At 45.3% G+C, this 18356-nt stretch overlaps 1 protein-coding gene across 3 annotated transcripts; it reads left to right on the forward strand.

Annotated features, from left to right (window-relative positions):
• The first annotated feature begins 107 nt into the window (after window positions 1-107).
• RPS24 (ribosomal protein S24) lies at window positions 108-11410 on the forward strand. Of its 3 annotated transcripts, XM_040320603.1 has the most exons (7): window positions 108-215; window positions 3350-3415; window positions 3630-3839; window positions 5746-5856; window positions 7255-7272; window positions 11061-11085; window positions 11331-11402. In XM_040320603.1, the coding sequence occupies exons 1-5, from the start codon at window positions 213-215 to the stop codon at window positions 7258-7260; spliced, it is 396 nt and encodes a 131-aa protein (XP_040176537.1). In that variant the 5' UTR covers window positions 108-212; the 3' UTR covers window positions 7261-7272; window positions 11061-11085; window positions 11331-11402. The 3 variants fall into 3 exon arrangements, with proteins under 3 accessions (XP_040176537.1, XP_040176539.1, XP_040176536.1); XM_040320605.1 differs by lacking the exon at window positions 7255-7272 and having other exon boundaries at window positions 11331-11410; XM_040320602.1 differs by lacking the exons at window positions 7255-7272; window positions 11061-11085 and having other exon boundaries at window positions 109-215; window positions 11331-11410.
• The last annotated feature ends 6946 nt before the right edge of the window (window positions 11411-18356 follow it).

The raw sequence follows: 18356 nt of genomic DNA on the forward strand, positions 1-18356 counted from the left end.
TATTACAAATAAATATCTTTATTTTTTTCAGGACGACAAAACGCGCTCAGTAATAAGCGGACGCAGTACAGAACGTGAGGGCTCGTTCCACCAATCGGCGCTCTTCGTACGTGCTCGCGTAGACACGCCCTCTTCCTCTTTCTGCTGCAATTTGATTGGCGGAGGAAGGCTCGCTCTTTCTTTCCTTCGCCCCTGAGAGAGACGGTGGCAAGATGGTGAGTGCGGGCTTTAGTATCGGCGGGGTATCGCAGCCATCCGGCCTCGGAGGCCTCTGCATTCCCGCCGGCGTGTCCTCCCGGAGTGTGTGAGGAGGACGGCCGGGATATTTGGGGTCGCAATGTGATAAGGAATAGGAAATAAAGTGCTTAGTGGACGGTCGGCTGCTGGCGGCCTACTACACCCTGTGAGGGTTCGCTAAGGGGCCTACTACACCCTGTGAGGGTTCGGTATGGGCTTACTACACCCTGTGAGGGTTCGGTATGGGGCGCTGAGGGGCCTGCTTATTGCTATTCCCTACACTTAGTGCTTGTTATCCTGTATAGAGAGTCCCCCATATACAGTGCAGTCATTGTGAGCTCTATGGGCACCCCCAGTCACCTCTCTGCTCTCCCAGCCTGGGGGACATCTTTCCATCACTCAGCATGGCTGACCTGGCTTCTTAGTGACCTCAGCTAGGTGACTTCTAATGAGGGTTGCCTGTAAGTACAAGGAATGTCTCCTAATGGTAGTCACTATTCTTACCCACCCTCTGGAGGGACACCATACTGAATGCACTGTCCCTGCAGAGCGCTGTGATTGTGGCTCCAGTGTGTTGGAGTTATGTCATTGCGGCCTGGCCATTCAAACGGCCGGAGACTGCGAACCCGGAAGGAAAACCAGGAGAAGAGGGATGCCCTGGCTCTAGGGATCCATATTAAAGTGGAACTTTACCCACACCAACTTGATAACCTATAATGTTATGCAAGTTCCTTGCATCCACATTAGTAATTCAGATACCAAAATGTGTGTGTGTGTTGTAAATGGCCTCCAGAATTGCTCTTGTTTCCTCTTGGTGGAGGCTGTCACTTTGCTGAAGCCCAGCGCCCCTGAACAGCAGTAAGGGCTAGTTTTCACTTAAAGACTTTGGACAGGCTTGTTAAAGCGGAGTTCCACCCAAAATGTATCTTCCGCTTTTCGGAACCCTCCGCTGTCACATTTTTCAGGGGGGAGGGGGGTGCAGATACCTGTATAATTCAGGTATTTGCACCCACTTCCGGGAGGAGTCACTCCGCTTGGCAGTATCCCCGCTGCCTTCTGGGAAACACACTGGACCCAGGAGACAGCGGGGACCCCTGGGAACGAGCTGCGCTACATGCGCAGTAGGGAACCGGCAGTAAAGCCGCAAGGCTTCACTCTTCTGATTCCCTCACCAAGGATGGCAGCAGAGAGATGAGCGATTGCACGTCTTCTGCTGCCGACATCGCAGGCCTGCTGGACAGGTAAGTGTCCATTTATTAAGTCAGCAGTATTTCTAGCTGCCGACTCTTTTTTTTTTTTTTTTGTGGGACCTCCGCTTTAAAGGGGTATACCCTTGTGTGTGTTGTGTTTGTGAAACAACTTCTGACACTGACCGCCCCCCGTTTTACTCGCCTGAGCCCATTTGTTTACCTCAGAGGAGACGTGCTCTACCTCTCTGGCTTGGGTTCCCGGCTCTTGATTGAATAGATTGATGGCAGCGCAGACATTGGCTCCCGTCAATCAAATCCAATGACGCGGGGGGCGGGCTGAGTCGGCGTTCTGTGTCTATGCACGCAAATGCTGGACTCGGGAGAGCGCCCGCAAGGTAACCCCCAGGGAGATCGCTTTTCCCAGGGGTTTACCGATGCAGGGAGGAGCCGCAATCGCTGCTGGAGCACCCCAGAAGACAAGGTTCTGGCCACACTTTGCGAAACTGCACAGTGCAGGTAAGTATGGAATGTATGTTATTTAAAGAAAAAGGGGGGTTTACAACGCCTTTTAAAGCTCTCCGAGTGCCAGTCAAGCTGTCGTTAAATAAAATGGTTGGCTTACAGTCCTGTTTACACCTTACGTTTGCTTGGGGCTTTTTAAGCAAGCTTTGACATATACTTCTATGGAGGCTTTGAAGTACTGCTAAAGCTACATGGGGTATAATTTTTGAAGCTATGCAAAAGCAAGGTGTGAACAGGACTGCAAGCTAACCATTTTATTTAGTGACAGGGGCTTTGACTGGCGTTCAGAGAGCTTTTACAAAGCCTGTCCGAAGCCTTGCTTTGAAGAAAGTGTAAAGCAGCCGTTAATGTGTGGTGAAGCCGAAGCGTGAGTGTAAATGAGCCCTGAATTATAAAGCGCAATTAAACCCATCAACTTAAGTTTTCAAAAAACGTTACTTTCCTGGAATGCCGAAATTACAAACTGCCACGTTTTCTTGTGTCCTCAACCAAACTGTCAAATCATCAAATGGCTGGTGTCACAACTGATCACATGTGCAGCACCATGGCAGTTGCTGATCAAACCGAAGCAGCTTCCTTGGCTGTAATGGATAGAAGGGTTTAATTCCGCTTTGTTGTCAGAACAGCCTCTACAAATTCAGCAGTGCCGTAAAGTGTAACTTCACTCTCCCGATCAACATTGACTATTTTTGTAATCCCTATGCTGCTAGCATTAGCAAATAGATAGGAAAGTATATTGTGTATACTTTTTTAAACCCATTTTTTTACATTTCTTCTGTTACTTCCTGGTTTCCAGGCCTAAGCAAATGTCATACATTCAAGGAGTCTGCAGGTGGGGAGGAGGGGTTTTCACAGCTAAGCACACCCTCCATGCATGCCTGAGCTAAGGCCAGGAAGTAAATGCTGCAGGAATCTTCTACCTTTGCTCAAGATGGCCACAGGCAGTAATGCTAGGGTGGCCTTTTTTTGCACTGTGATTTTTCAGCCAGTGGGCATTGATGTTCTCCCACATCTACTTCAAAATGTAGACTCACCTTTTACAGAAAATCTGTAAGGTGACCTTACACTGGACCATATGATGGTGCTGACAAGTTAAATTGCCTCTTATCCATACACGCTGAGAGGTACAGAAAGGACAGAGCAGGATTGCCAGACTATAGTACAGTGGGACCAGGGCAGATTGTGAGGGGATCCAGTGTAGGGTGACCTTAGATTTTCTGTAAAGGTGAACTTGCACTTTAAGTATACAGTAAAGAAGTATAGCTGTTATGTAGTGAGATGGGGCCAAGTTTGGCTGTGAATTGGGACATGTCTCTCGTGCTTGTCCAAACTTATGTTTTGCTGTACCATTTGGTTTTGTCATAAATGTGTGACCCTCTTGTTTTCATTTTTATTTCCAGAACGACAGCGTCACTATTAGAACTAGGAAGTTTATGACCAACAGACTGCTTCAGAGGAAGCAGATGGTATGTATTTGAAAACCATTCCTGGTGTTGAACACATTATATACTTAGATTGTGAAGCTTCATAGTTCCATTCTTGGATATAAGAATTCACATTTATCTTGTGCAGATAGCTTTATGGCATTGTTATTGTTTTCCAATAGGATTTTTCTGAACCAAAGTTGTTTTCTGATGCATAGAAAAAAATGTACCTACCAACCTTTCCTTTGTTTTACAGGTCATAGATGTCCTTCATCCTGGAAAAGCCACTGTCCCAAAGACTGAAATCAGGGAGAAGCTGGCCAAAATGTACAAGACTACCCCAGATGTTATCTTTGTATTTGGCTTTAGGACGCACTTTGGAGGTGGCAAAACTACTGGTTTTGGCATGATCTACGATTCCCTGGACTATGCAAAGAAAAACGAGCCCAAACACAGACTTGCCAGGGTAACTACAGTGGACAGTTCTATTATTTAACATGTAAAATAAATTTTGGTGGAGGTGACAGGTGAGATGTGTTTTCCGGTTGGCAAGTAATTGTCCGAATGCGAGAAGCTTACTACAAATGAGGGAGGTGTCAAGGAGTCCCCCTTGAATACTCTGGAGTGGGAGACAAGTCCTTTAGCATAGCTCTGCTTTTGTTAAAACGAGCAAGTCTCAAGCCTCGTACACACGCTCGGTTTTCTCGGTAAGAAAACTGCTGGCAGAGCTTTCTCGCTGAGTAAACCGAGCGAGTGTACGAGACTTTCAGGTTTCTCGTCTGGAAATCTGCCCAGAATCTCGACGAGAAAAATGGAGTTCCTGCTCTCTATTTTTCTCGTCAAGGTTCTTGTCGGCCTGTTTCCCGAAGAGAAACCAGAGCGTCTGTATACTTGTTGTCGTGGAAACCCGTGCATGTGGGGTAGCTTCCACGGCATAGGTAGGGTGAAGCAAGATGGCGGCGACGGCATCGAATGTGACGAGCGCATGCTTGTCGTACGCGATTACGTCACCGCATTCTTGCCTTTCAAAAGAACCGCGATTCTTTTGAAAGGAGTGTGTGTACACTCGGGTGGCAAGATATTCTTGCCAAGAATCTCGTCAGGAATTTTTTATTTTTTTTTCCTGACGAGATTCTGGCCCGTTTGTACAAGGCTTAAGGCTCCATTCCCACTTGTAAGACTCCACAGTCAAGCAACTTGGATGTGACTTGTTGGACCCACTGTTGCAAGTAAAACATTCAGGTACGACTTTCATGCAACTTTTAAAGAGGAAGTAAACCCTCGAATATTTTTTTTTTTTTTCAAATAACCTGTAAGAGAAAGGCATAATGAGCTAGTATGCACAGCATACTAGCTCATTATGTGTCACCTGAGATTGAAGTCCGCCTCAGTCCCGTCTACCGTCGCCGCCATGTCCCCTCGTCGCTAGATCCTGTTTTCGTCGCTGTGATTGGTCGGAGTGGCGATGACGGCACGTCCCTGCGCATGTGTGAAAACACGACATTAACAAAAAACGGCACTGCTCAGTGCGCCTGCGTCTACGACGCGCATGCGCTGTAGACAGCGGTGCCAGTTTCTGTGAAAATCTGTGTAGGTTAAGGAGATGTTTATTGCACCTACAAGTAAGCCATAATCTAGGCTTACCTGTAGGTGCAAGTGTTAACAGTGGGTTTACAACCACTTTAAGGGTTTACGTTGAAGTCTATGGCCCTCAAGTTGCATGAAACTTGAGCTAAAGTAGTGCATTAACTCTTTTGAAGTCGCTGCGACTTTAAAGTGATTGTAATGTGTCATTTTTAGAGAAAAAAAAATAACAAACCTGTCATTTACCTGCTCTGTGTAGTGGATTTACCTGGATCCTCTTCTCGGGTCCCTCTTCAGCTCTTAGCCCCTGCCTCCTGTGCAGTGCCCCCGCAGCAAGCAGCTTGCTATGGGGACACTAGAGCCAAGTCACAGCTCCCTGTGTCCCTTTGGACATGTAGCCCTGGTTTGGCTCCATTCCCTCTCCTGATTTGGCTAACTGACTTTGATTGGCGATAGCCAAAGGCGTTGCTGCTGTGTCTCAGCTAATCAGGAGGAGAGTCCCGGGCAGCCCAAAGCACTTGTGGATATCGCTGAAGAGAGAATGGGGCTCAGGTAAGAGGGAGCCTGCTGCACACAGGCTGTTTATCTTATTGCATAGTTTACAACCACTTTAGGTCACCCGCATGAATTATCATTGGAAAACATGGGGTACTACTTGTCACATGACTTTGTCCAAACTCGCATGACAAGTCGCACAAGTGTGAATGGGGTGTAAAGCTGTATAAGAATTCTGGTGAGGTGTGTGTTTTCATGATATCTGCCCTCATAAACACTTCTTTCTTTTAAAGCATGGCTTATATGAGAAGAAAAAGACTTCTAGAAAACAGCGTAAAGAAAGGAAGAACAGAATGAAGAAAGTCAGGGGCACAGCCAAAGCAAGCGTGGGTGCTGGTAAAAAGGTAAGCGTATGAAATGGCAATGAACACACTCTTAAAATATGATGCAATTCTATATCGGTAATCGCGTGTCTCTCATCCCCATTCACACAATGTTTGGAGTACAGAAGGTAAAAGGCTATTCCTAGAGAAAAAGGTTTTGGGTAGCATGAGACATAATTTCCAACTGTTTTTTAAGAGCCACTGTTGGTTGTCGGGATATTCAGGAAATCGTCGCTGAGCGCTTTTATTTTAAATAAATCTGCTTGGTGCTACATATTCCTGCCCTGCTAGTTTGTGCAGGCAGTATTCTTTTGATGTCCTTTTTGGCCAAATATGATAATGGGCATAAATTAACAATATCATTTTCAAAATTGCTGTTTTGGCATATCCAGTAGAATCCATTGTACATTAAACGATCATCATACCATACTTTCCTGACCATCTCACCACTTGTCATTCTAGACTTTTAGAGAAAGAAAGATTGGCACAACTCCAGGCTCAGTTATTTGGTGGTTTCTATTTTATTCATTCCTGTATTTAAAGCAGATCTATCTTGCAATAAACCATTTTTACAACTATAGCTTAAACCATTGCTGCTGTGAGAGATTTGTATGCTTTTGCTGTTTCATGCTCCACATTTAAGCAGTCTTCACAAAACTGCAATTGTAAATGTTCATGACTACATTGGAGCAGAGTCGGTTAGTTTTACTGGTACAGAGCATGCTTGCAAGAGTCCCAGCGTGCACTTTGAATTTGTGGTTTAAAAATTCAGATAAGGCAAAACGAATATTAGAAAGTGAGAGATGGGTTGTTATTTCTAAAGCCTCATTCACGTTTCATGTAGTGAGAAAGCATATTCCCAATTTTATTATTTTTTGCATGCTATTGACGCGTGTCGCGTGTAGGGCAGCTAATTCTCTTGAATGGACTGCCCTATCCGCATTTGTCATGCCAAAGAAGCTCATGTACCAAATTTTAGCACTGAGCCAGGTGCTTTTTTTTTTATTATTTTAAACACGCATTTAGCCCCGTGACAATCGTAGCAAAATTAGCTATTAAGAATAAATGGCACCCAAATGCGCACCATGCGTTTTGCCATGATTTTAGAACAATAAAGAAATGTGGGCACAATCACACCAGTTCTGCCTGCGATTCCAAAACTCAGATGTGAATGGGTACGGATAATGTGACAACATTTTTTTTTTTTTTTTTTTTTTTTTTAAGGTTATAGTGCAAATCATGGCGATTTTTATGTTTTGTATGGTAGATCTGCTTTAAAAGTCAATGGTAAATAATTGAGCCTTGGATTTATTAGAGGTAGTGACCTTTAGTAGTCTGCTTGACCTGCCTACCATCTCTTGTAGTTTTGTCTGATGATTTTTTACTTTCGTTTCAAACTTTCTTGGAATCTTCCTTCAGAAATGAAGTAATCAACAGGTACAGTGATTGCATGGGTGTGCATCCAAACCTCACAAGCCACACTCCTAACTAGATGTGCATGTCCGCTAGTTTGTGAGCCTCATTGTACTGATAGCCATTCTGTTTTAATATGCTGCTCGCAACTGAGCTGTTTAGAGTAGTTAATTAGCGAAAATAGAAAATCCTACTTGTAGTGCAGAGTTTTTATTTGCAAGTTAAAATGTTCTCCATATAAGCATTGAAAATCAAATGTTGCCTCTTGATTATCCGCTATTTGTTCACACTCTGCATCTTGTAATACAATGTGGGATAATGCAGCAACTAGTTATGTTGTGAGAGAGAAAGCCCTAATGTTCTGCAACCTATTTGGATATATTGTCCTTCAATTCCCATTCAAAGTAATTTTTAATATAGCACATTTTGAGAACATACAGCAGCCTACTTTGATTCATATATTAAAATGTGAACAAATCCTCACTGCTTTAGTCATATTTTATTTTTGTTGATTTTTAACTGCTGATTGGTGAGTAGGTACGAATGCATATGTTGCGCAACATTGGCCATTAAGATTTGTAGACTTGCAAGACAAATTCAGGTATAACAGTGGATTGCATAAACCAGAACAATTATGTTCCTTTAAAGTAGTTGTATACTTCTTGTTCTAAGGAAAGTATTTCATAATGAGCTAGTATGCGGTGCATACTAGTTCATTATGCTTTTTGCCTTGCAGGTTAAAAAAAAAATATATAAAAAACTTTGATTCTGGTTATGTCTAGATCGGAGTCCTTGACCCTAAAACAAAACATTTAGGCAGTGAATTCCAAACTTTTCACCTGAATCCTTCGTCACATTCCACTAGACTTAGATGAGTGGTGAAATATCCTCAACGTAACCAAAAAAGTGTCTTTCTGAGTTTATGGACTTGCCATGGCATTTAAACCCACTAGAGAACATCCTCCCATCGGTCCCTTCACTACATCACACAGTGAAGACACGAGCTTGCCAAAGAGACCATGGAGCAAATTACCTGTTGAGCCTTCATCTCCTAACTTCTTGTGCACTTTGCCTTTTGCTGCAGCTCTGCCCGGATAACCTACCCCTGTTATAGAGGGGAGAATGTGTTCCTGCAGTCTACGTCGGGAGAGTGGCTGACAACACTGCTCCTTAGATACAGTATTGTGTGTAAAACTGGCCATAGATGTGCAAGCGAGGTAGTTGGAATACTACCGTTATTTCAGGGTCTTCATAGTTTTTGACCAACTAGAGAATGAGGCAGGACACCCGTTTCTCTGCTTAACGAATTGGTGGTTCAATTATTTGGAATTTATTATGAAAACCTATCCTGAAATTTAAAACTTTACATTTTAATGGAGACTTAAATACAATGTATCTTCCAACATTTGCCCTGACTTGGTTCTTGCCATCATGGTGTTTGAATTAATGTTAATATTGTACAGGAGTTGCCAATGTGGAGAATTGGTCCTCTTGCACGCTGCAGCTTGAAAAAACCCTACAGCGTTTTTTTCTTCTCTGAGCCAAAATGTAGCCTATTTACAATGTGCCTGTGCGCACAGGTGCATAAACAAGCGCTGAGTATTCCTTGGTAAAAAAAAAGTTTTCCCTAAGAAGATAGTGTGCAGATACGCACAAAACAAAGCCTGAAATTGCATCCAAAAAAAAATCAGATGCTCAAGCATCAGTAACATGTGCAAGAGGCCTTAAAGTATTGATGCAGAGGGTATGTTGCCAGTACTCGATGGAACAGAGGAAGTGGTTAAAGCGAGTTCCACACAAATGTAACTTCCGCTACCTGGATTCCTCCCCCGCATTTGGCACTTTTCAGGCGGGAGCAGATAATTGCCTAATACAGGCATTTGCTCCCACTTCTGGCAAAAGATCGCTGCAGTATCTGCAGCAATCTACGCTATGTCCGGCCCCTTCTCTGCCCACACTGTCTTCTGAGACGCACAGGTCACAGAAGACAGCAAGGACCACTCAGAACGCGCAGCGTGACTCGTGCATGCGCAGTATGGAAGCAGGCTGTGAAGCTGCAAGGCTTCACTTTCTGATTCCCTTACTAGCAATGCACCCGGGGGGGGGGGATGGTTCAGCTTCAGGTGAGGACGTAGTGGGTTCCCTGGACAGGTAAGTGTCCTTATTTTAAAAGTCAGCAGCTGCAGTATTTGTAGCTGCTGACTTTTTAAAAACTTTTTTTTTTTTTTCTCCGAACTTGACTTCAAGTCTTACAACGTTATGAAACCAGTCCGATTTGAAAGTAACAACCCATTACAATCTTTACAATGATCTGGGTAAATTCTGTATTCAGGGCATAACACAAGTTTTTAACCCATTGGATCAGTATGAGCTATCCTATTCAGAGGTCAGCAGTAGCAATTGGCACATTTTGTCTTGACAGGTTCTAAACATCTCTACCAAAGGTTGTCTGTGGGGGTACTGCCAGGGCATTCCTCTTCAGCACATTGCTACTAGTTTTGTAGTAAGGCATGTTTCCCGAGAGAATAAAATATTTTAAGTCATTCACTTGAATTTTTATGAATCTTTATGGTGCATCAGGTTTCCCAGTGCACTTATTGGTAAACCTTGATGGTTGGGCCATTCACTAAGCACTGGGTGAAAAGACACACGGTTTAAATCTGTGTACCTGATGTAAAATTTCACCCTAACATTAATTATGTTTAGAAATGTTAGCCCCTCACCTCCTACGGCCAGTGCTGCCTAGCCTGTGTTTAAAAACAAAAAAAGTGGGGGTGTACTTGTCCATTTTCAGTCCAGCTCGCTCCAGTCAAGTGATCCACAGCACGGCTGTCTCCCCTGGGTCAGTGAGCAGCTGCAGGGGAGATGAAGCACCATCCTGTATGGCCTGTTCTCCATAAGACCAAAGTTTGCTGTATAAGGACCCTTAAAGTGGAGTTCCACGCAAAAAATACACAAAAATCCTGACATTGCGGATACCTAGGACAGGTACATATCCTTAAGTCAGCAGCTACAGTGTTTGTAGCTGCTGACTTTAAAATAAAAAATTGTGGGTGGAACCCCGCTTTAAGGCTTATGGAGAAAAAGAACATGCATGTGCAGTACACCTGGCCACCAGATTAGTAAAGAGTACTGTAGAAGTGTGAAGGCTGTGGCCTGTGTAGGTCAGCTGCTGGTCCTAAAGAGGGTTGATCCCTAAAATCTTTAGGCTTTTAACTTTTTTTTTTTTTTTATACAGCATATTAAAATACATCATTTTAATTTTTTTTTTGTCTTGATCAATTCCAGCCAAAACTTGTTTTTCCTTTTACACAATGTTACAGGTGTTAAAAACTTTCAGATTGTTGAGCCCTCTGGCCCCCCCCCCCTTTTATTTTTCTTCCCTAATCCTTCCTGGACTTGCAAGACAAGGAGGTTTGGAAATTTTAATTGGGTTGCAAACGGCATTAAAATCTTGTAACACAGTCTGACCCTTTCCCATTATATTCAGATTAACCAAAATTTTTGGCTGGACCTGTTCTTTTGATTTGCAAATATTTTTACTTTTTAATTTTTATATTGACTTTGGCAGTTTTGTGTATATGTTGCTGCTTTTAATTTTTTTACATTCATTTTGAATGCAGACAAGTTTAAGGAGGCAATTAACGGTCTTGGCACTGCCGCGGTACCTTTTCATGGCAATTAAATTTAGCTGATGTAACTTTGCAAACGTTTTACTTCTGTGAAATTCATGTTAAAATTATTTGATTTCCTTTAAAATGGTTTTTCTAATTTTTATTTTTTTTACCTCTTGTCTTTTCTTGCCACCTCAGTGAGTTTTGGGTCTAGTTTTCACAGGTATATATAATAGTTTGTAATGGGCATGACTGCATGAAAATGTTTAGTGTGTGACACTGCAGGGCTTGATCTAATATTTGCTGTTAGCAATACAAGAGTTGCTGCATGAGTACCAACTCGTACAGTGCTTAACAGGTTCAAGTTAAAATGACAAACATTGCTTTGCAGAACCCTGCCACCTTTATATTGCTAATGTGCAGATAACTGTTTACAATATTTAACAATTTTTTATTTCCTCTTTACAGAAGGACTAAAGGATCCCAAGATGAACTATCTGAAGATTGTACTTTATTCCAGGGTCTTGTAATAAAAGTTATAAAAATTGGCCTTTGTGTGTGTGTTTGTTTTTTTTTCTCTGCAACTCCCTAATGTTGATGCAGGTTTTGAAATGGCCCCTCCTAGTGTGTGTGTGTGTGTGTGTGTGTTAACTCAGTGTTACAAGGTCGCAGGTGTTAAATTTGGTGTCATCACTCATACTGGAAATTCAACATGGCACTTCATGGCAAATAACTTTCTGAGTATCTGAAAAAAATGATTGTTCTACATAAAGATGGCCTAGCCTATAAGATTACCAAGACCCTGAAACTGAGCTGCAGCATGGTGGCCAAGACCATACAGCGGTTTAATTATGACAGGCCCCACTCAGAACAGGTCTTGCCATGGTTGACCAAAGAAGGTACTCTGCGTCGTATCCAGTGGTTGCCTTAGGGAAATAGACCTATGAGGGCTGCCAGCGTTGCTGAAAGGGTGGGGGTCAGCCTGTCGGTGCTCAGACTATACGCCACACACTGCATCAAATTGGTCTGCATGGCTGTTGTCCCATAAAGATGATGTACAAAGCCCGCAAACGGTATGCTCAAGACGAGCAGACTAAGAACATGGATTACTGCAACCATGTCCTGTGGTCTAATGAGACCAAGATAAACTTATTTAGTTCAGATGGTGTCAAGCGTGTGTGGCCGTAACCAGGTGAGGAGTACAAAGACAAGTGTGCCTTGCCTACAGTCGAGAGGGAGTGTTATGGTCTGGGGCTGCTGGCACTGGGGAGCTACAGTTCATTGAGGGAACCATAAATGTCAACATGTTCTGTGACATACTGAAGTAGAATGATCCCCCTCCTTTCAGGGACTGGGCTGCAGGGCAGTATTCCAACATAAGGACCCGAAATGTACCTCCTAGACGAGCACTGCTTTGCTAAAGAAGCTGAGGGTAAAGGTGATGGACTGGCCAAGCATGTCTCCACACCTAAACCCTATTGATCATCTGTTGGGCATCCACAAACTAAAGGTGGAGGAGCTCAAGGTCTTTAACATCCATCAGGTTAAATAGGAACCCATATCCCTGAAGGTTGGCACACAAAGCCCACGAGATGGTTGAAGATTGGTGCTGTCTGAAAATTTTCAGCAGAAAAACCTGCGGTGAGGATAAAGGGAATCCTAAGAACAATCTTAAAGCTGAGGTTCACCCGCACATGACACTATTTCCCCCTAGATGGATGCTCGTTTTGTCTAGGGGAATCGGCTAGTTTTAAAATATGAGCAGTACTTACCGTTTACGAGATGCATCTTCTCCGCCGCTTCCGGGTATGGGCTGCGGGACTGGGCGTTCCTATTTTGATTGACAGTCTTCCAACGGTTGCATCCATCGCGTCACGATTTTCCGAAAGAAGCCGAACGTCGGTGCGCAGTATAGAGCCGCACAGACGTTCGGCTACTAGTGACGCGATGGATAAGACTGTCAATCAAGAAGGAACGCCCGCTCCCGAAGACCCATACCCGGAAGCGACGGAGAAGATGCATCTCAAACGGTAAGTACGGATCATATTTTAAAACAACTAGCCGATTCCCCTAGACAAAACGAGCGTCCATCTAAGGCAGACCTGGGCAAACTACGGCCCGCGGGCCGTATACGGCCCGGCGGACCTTTTAATCCGGCCCCCGGGCAGTGTTGCCAACCGTCCGTAGAATTACGGACAGTACGTAAATAAAAGGCACTTTTTCCCTGTTCGTAAAAGTCCGTAATAAGGGAAATGTGCCCGTAAAAAGATCCGAATGTGGGCCGCAGCGCAGGCAGCGTCTAGTCCTCCTACATTATGCATAGCCTCGCCCTCTCTGACCGCCCAGCCCACCACCACCCGCCGCGCAGCCAATTATCAAAGCGCATTTTCGCGCTAACAACACTGCTGCCAGCCTATTCAAAAGAGCAGCGTGGGGAAACTGAGGAACATCGTAGAATGTGTGGACTCTGTGGAGAGCGGCACCGGCGGGATAGCACACAGCAGCAGATGTAGTGGACACACTGCAGACGCACCCCCACTGTGACGGAGTGGACTGAGTGAAGGCAGACAGAGACCGACCAGTGCGCCTGCTCTGCCCGCCCGACTGACTGTAGCAGTCGGCCAGCCGCCATGCTGGTGCCCGGACCTGGAGTGGACCCTGGTCTCCACTCTCTTCGTTGGAGTAGGACTCCTCGCGACGCCTGCTGCCTGCCCTCAGTGCCACTGCCCTGGCCTTGTCTGGCGAGTCCTCCTCAGTCCAGCAGCAGAGTGTGAAGTGCTATCCTACCTAGACATCATCAGTATGCTGTGTCCTCCTCCTGTGCCCCTTTCACCTCTCCACAGGTCAGATCTGTGGAGAGGTGAAAGGGGCACAGGAGGAAGACACAGCATACTGATGATGTGAACAAGTGATATGATAATTTATTTGCAGCCTCTGTGCCATGTCCCCAGCCTCTGTCCCCCTCCTGTGTCATGTCCCCCTCCTGTGCCATGTCCCCAGCGTCTGTCCCCCTCCTGTGCCATGTCCCCAGCGTCTGTCCCCCTCCTGTGCCATGTCCCCAGCCTCTGTCCCCCTCCTGTGCCATGTCCCCAGCCTCTGTCCCCCTCCTGTGCCATGTCCCCAGCCTCTGTCCCCCTCCTGTGCCATGTCCCCAGCCTCTGTCCCCCTCCTGTGCCATGTCCCCAGCCTCTGTCCCCCTTCTGTGCCATGTCCCCAGCCTCTGTCCCCCTCCTGTGCCATGTCCCCAGCCTCTGTCCCCCTCCTGTGCCATGTCTATAACAAGTACTCGTACCAGTTGTCCAACAATGATATTTACTGCTTTTTATAAAGAAATACAATTGATTTTATGCAGTATTGAGTTTAGCCTTTTGGCCCGGCCCTCCAAAATATTTTTAGTTTCTCATGTGGCCCCATCGAAAAAATAATTGCCCACCCCTGATCTAAGGGGAAAAGATAAAAAAATACATAATTGGGTGAACTCCCGCTTTAAGGACCTTTTTCAATTGTGAGTAGGGTGTCTTTTTTTTTTTGGCCACTAGAGGGAGTAAAGAGCTGGGTTTTTACTCACCACACTCTTATAGTGTCCGATCCGGCAGGACAAGCTCACTTCCTCTGCTGCAGAGCTCTGCATAAGGATGACCACCGGTTCTCTCCTCCAAATGCTGGGTAAGCAGCCCAGCACAGTCTGTATAAGCAGGGGGATGCTCCCCCTTGTCCCAGGACAAGTCGTGCGCACGGGGTGTGCTTTATCGGCGGAGGAGGGGGATTACGAGCGTGCACACAGATTTGAAAGTGCGCTCAAACAGGAGCCATAAAAGAACCGTGGAGCAGCTCTTCCTTTGGGACACGGCAGCATTCAGGGGGCACGCAAGCTCTGTGGAGCACTACCAAGAGAGACACCTACTCTATAGCATGAAACTGTGTTTTAAGTTGCATACTTGATGTAGATTGCTAAATTGAGCACAGTAGTATATGCATGTTGGTACCTCGGCTTGTTTTGTAATATGTCTTCCCTTAGAAAGGAATTCAGGGACTAAGAAAGCACTGCCGCCTGAGACGGGGCTTTAGCCGTGCCTGCTCAGTACCTTCCTCCCCTGTAAATTTTGACATACCTATACAGGAGGAGCCATTGCTGCTATCGGGGGTAACAATTTCTCCGATGGCACCTGGGCCTGCATATGTCACTGAGGAAACTTTTTTACCGCAGCCCTGGAAAAATTTGAAGGAAAGATCGCTACGCTAATCACAAAAGGACAAAAAGTGAGGGAGATCTCGGGTGGTTTTGGATCCCCTTTCCGAAAAATCTGAGGATGAGAACACCTACAGAGGACAGGGATGAGGATGTGCAAAAAACGACAAGGATATGGACAGCCGCACTCCAGTAACTTGAAAAAGACGTGCCCTTTATTGGGTACAGGAAAAAATACACTACAGGTATCGGCACACAGTGGGATAAACAGTTGACGCGTTTCGCATTGAGTGTCAATGCTTAATCATAGCTATAATGAGAGCTATGATTTCATATAGCTATGATTAAGCATTGACACTCAATGCGAAACGCGTCAGCTGTTTATCCCACTGTGTGCCGATACCTGTAGTGTATTTTTTCCTGTACCCAATAAAGGGCACGTCTTTTTCAAGTTACTGGAGTGCGGCTGTCCATATCCTTGTCGTTTTTTGCACATCCAGTGCATTGCCAGCACCCATCTGCTTCTGAGTGGACATCAATTACCCTAGTGAGCTCACCTGGAGCGGCAGCTTTCTTACCTGTTTGACAGGGATGAGGAGTCGGACGGATCAGGGATTTCAGAGGAACCTTTTTCTGCTTCCCAGATGCTAAGGTCACAGGTACAATGTTATGCTGAGACAGTGCGTACTGTATTCAGGTTGCCCTCTTTGGAGTTAACTAAATCACCTGTCTCCTCACTGGGCTCATTAAAATCCCTGCAGGGTGCATGCTCTTTTTTTGGTTCATCCGTTATTAAAAAAAAGTTAATCTATGCAGACTGGCTACATCCAGACAAGCGTTTCTCACCTCCGAAGAAGTTTGACATTCTTTATCCTATGGAGGAAGGGTTTTCCAAGAAGTGGAGTCTGCCTTCTGTAGATGCAGCCATTTCTTGTGTAAATAAGAACCTGACTTGTCCAGTGGATAATGTACAGGTGTTCAAAGACCCTTCAGAAAAGAAGTTTGAATCTTTACTAAAATCTTCCTTCTGGCTGGGTCAGTTGCCCAACCTGCTGTAGCAGCAGTAGGCATGTGTCAGATCCTCAAGGACCAGGTAAAACGGGCTGAAGGAGCTGCCTTATTTTTTACCCCAAAGACTCTTCACGAAGAGGTGCCCCCGTTTGGCCGAGTGGAGGGACGGCTTTGTCGGTTTTCAGCGGCATGGCAGACAGAAATCCAGGACAAATGGGTAGTATCCACAGTATCCCTAGGGTACAAGCTGGAATTTCAAGAGATCCCATTTTCTCAGTTCCGAAGCTCAGGGATCCATAAAAAAGAGCATCCTTCAAGGGATTAGATCACTTGCTGTCTCAAGGGGTGATAACAGAAGTACCCCTAAAAGAGAAAGGTTCAGGTTTTTGTTCAAACCTCTTTGTGATCCCAAAACCAAACGGAGACGTTAGACCCATTCTGGATCTAAGATCTCTAAATCAATTTCTAAACATTTGCCATTTCCGAATGCAAACTATTCGATCAGTGGTCACCACCCTACAAGGAGGAGAATTCATGGCGTCAATAGACATCAAAGACGCATACTTACATGTGCCTATCCATCCCGCTCACCAAAAGTTCCTAAGGTTTGCGGTAGAACATCTCCACTTCCAGTTGTGGCTCTGCCCTTTGGTGTGGCTACCGCACCTGGGTATTTACAAAGGTGCTAGCCCCTCTGTTGGCAAATCTGAGGGCACAGGGCATAGCGATAACAGCCTATCTAGACGATCTACTCGTGATCGGTCAGTCAGGATTAGATCATGCTGTGCTCACCACAATAAGATACCTGGAGCATTTGGGATGGATTGTAAACTTACAAAAATCCTCTCTTCAAGCCCAAAGAAGGGTAGAGTATTTGGACATGGTCATAGACGCAGCCCAAAGCCGGGTATTCCTACCAGAGCCAAAGATCAAGTCACTAAAGGACCAGATCCTCAAGGTAAAGAAAAGACTGTCTATTTGCCTTTGCATGAGGCTATTGGGGAAGATGGTAGTCTCCTTCGAGGCTGTCCCTTGCGCCCAGTTTCATTCAAGGCAGTATTTTAGCTGCCTGGAACAGGAAGATCCAAGCTCTGGATTTAACCATGCGCCTGTCTTCACAGGTGTGCCAAAGCTTCAGTTAGTGGTTAAAAACCAAAAACTTGCGGAAAGGAAGATCCTTTCTCCCGGTCACCTGGAAGGTGGTGTCTACGGATGCCAGCCTAATAGGCTGGGGAGCAGTGTTGGAAGAAGCGTCAGCCCAGGGAACCTGGGCCAAGACCGAAAGAAACCTGCCCATCAACATACTGGAAATACGGGCAGTATATTTAGCCCTCAGAACCTGGACACACAGGCTACAGGACCACCCAGTTCGGATTCAATCCGACAATGCTACTGCAGTAGCTTGCATCAATCACCAAGGAGGCACCCGCAGTCAGGGTGCTCAGGAGGTGAATCGGATATTAACATGGGCATAAGAACATGTTCCTTGTCTCTCTGCAATCTTCATTCCAGGGGTAGAAAACTGGCAAGCGAACTATCTGAATCGCCAGCAGCTGTCACCCCAAAATCTTTCAGGCCATATGCCAGAGATGGCGGACCCCGGATGTGGACCTGTTGGCTTCCAAGTTCAACAGGAAGTTGGACAACTTTGTGTCCAGGACGAGAGATCCTCTGGCCTGCGGATCGGATGCTCTGGTGGTTCAGTGGAATCGGTTCTCACTGATCTATGCGTTTCCTCCGATCGCTCTCTTACAAAGGCTACTTTGCAGGATCAAGAAGGAAAGAATTCCTGTAATCTTAGGGCCCCAAATTGGCCCAGAAGACCCTGGTACGCCAAAATCATAAAGATGCCGGTAGGAAAACCTTGGAAACTTCCACTTCGTCACGACCTGCTGTCGCAAGGTCCAGTGTTCCATCCTTCCTTACAAAAGCTAAATTTGACGATTTGGCTGCTGAGACCCACATTCTGAAGAAACGAGGGATCTCGGGTCCAGCGCTTTCTACACTTATTAATGCCAGAAAGCCAGCTTCCAGGCTTATCTACTATAGAGTCTGGAAAGCATACGTTTCATGGTGTGAAACTAACAAATGGAATCCTCAAAGATATGACATAAGTAGGATTCTCCCCTTTTTGCCAGCTAGGAGTGGATATGAAATTAGCCCTTAGAGCCGATATTTGACCCTTAATGGTACTATCAGTCTTCTTTCAAAGACCGTTGGCATCTCAATCCCTAGTTTGGGCTTTCATTCAGGGGGTACTGTGGATCAATCCACCAGTCAAGTCTCCCTTGTGC

The sequence above is a fragment of the Rana temporaria genome, chromosome 8 (genome assembly GCF_905171775.1).
Source record: "Rana temporaria chromosome 8, aRanTem1.1, whole genome shotgun sequence".
In the NCBI taxonomy this organism is placed as follows: domain Eukaryota; kingdom Metazoa; phylum Chordata; class Amphibia; order Anura; family Ranidae; genus Rana; species Rana temporaria.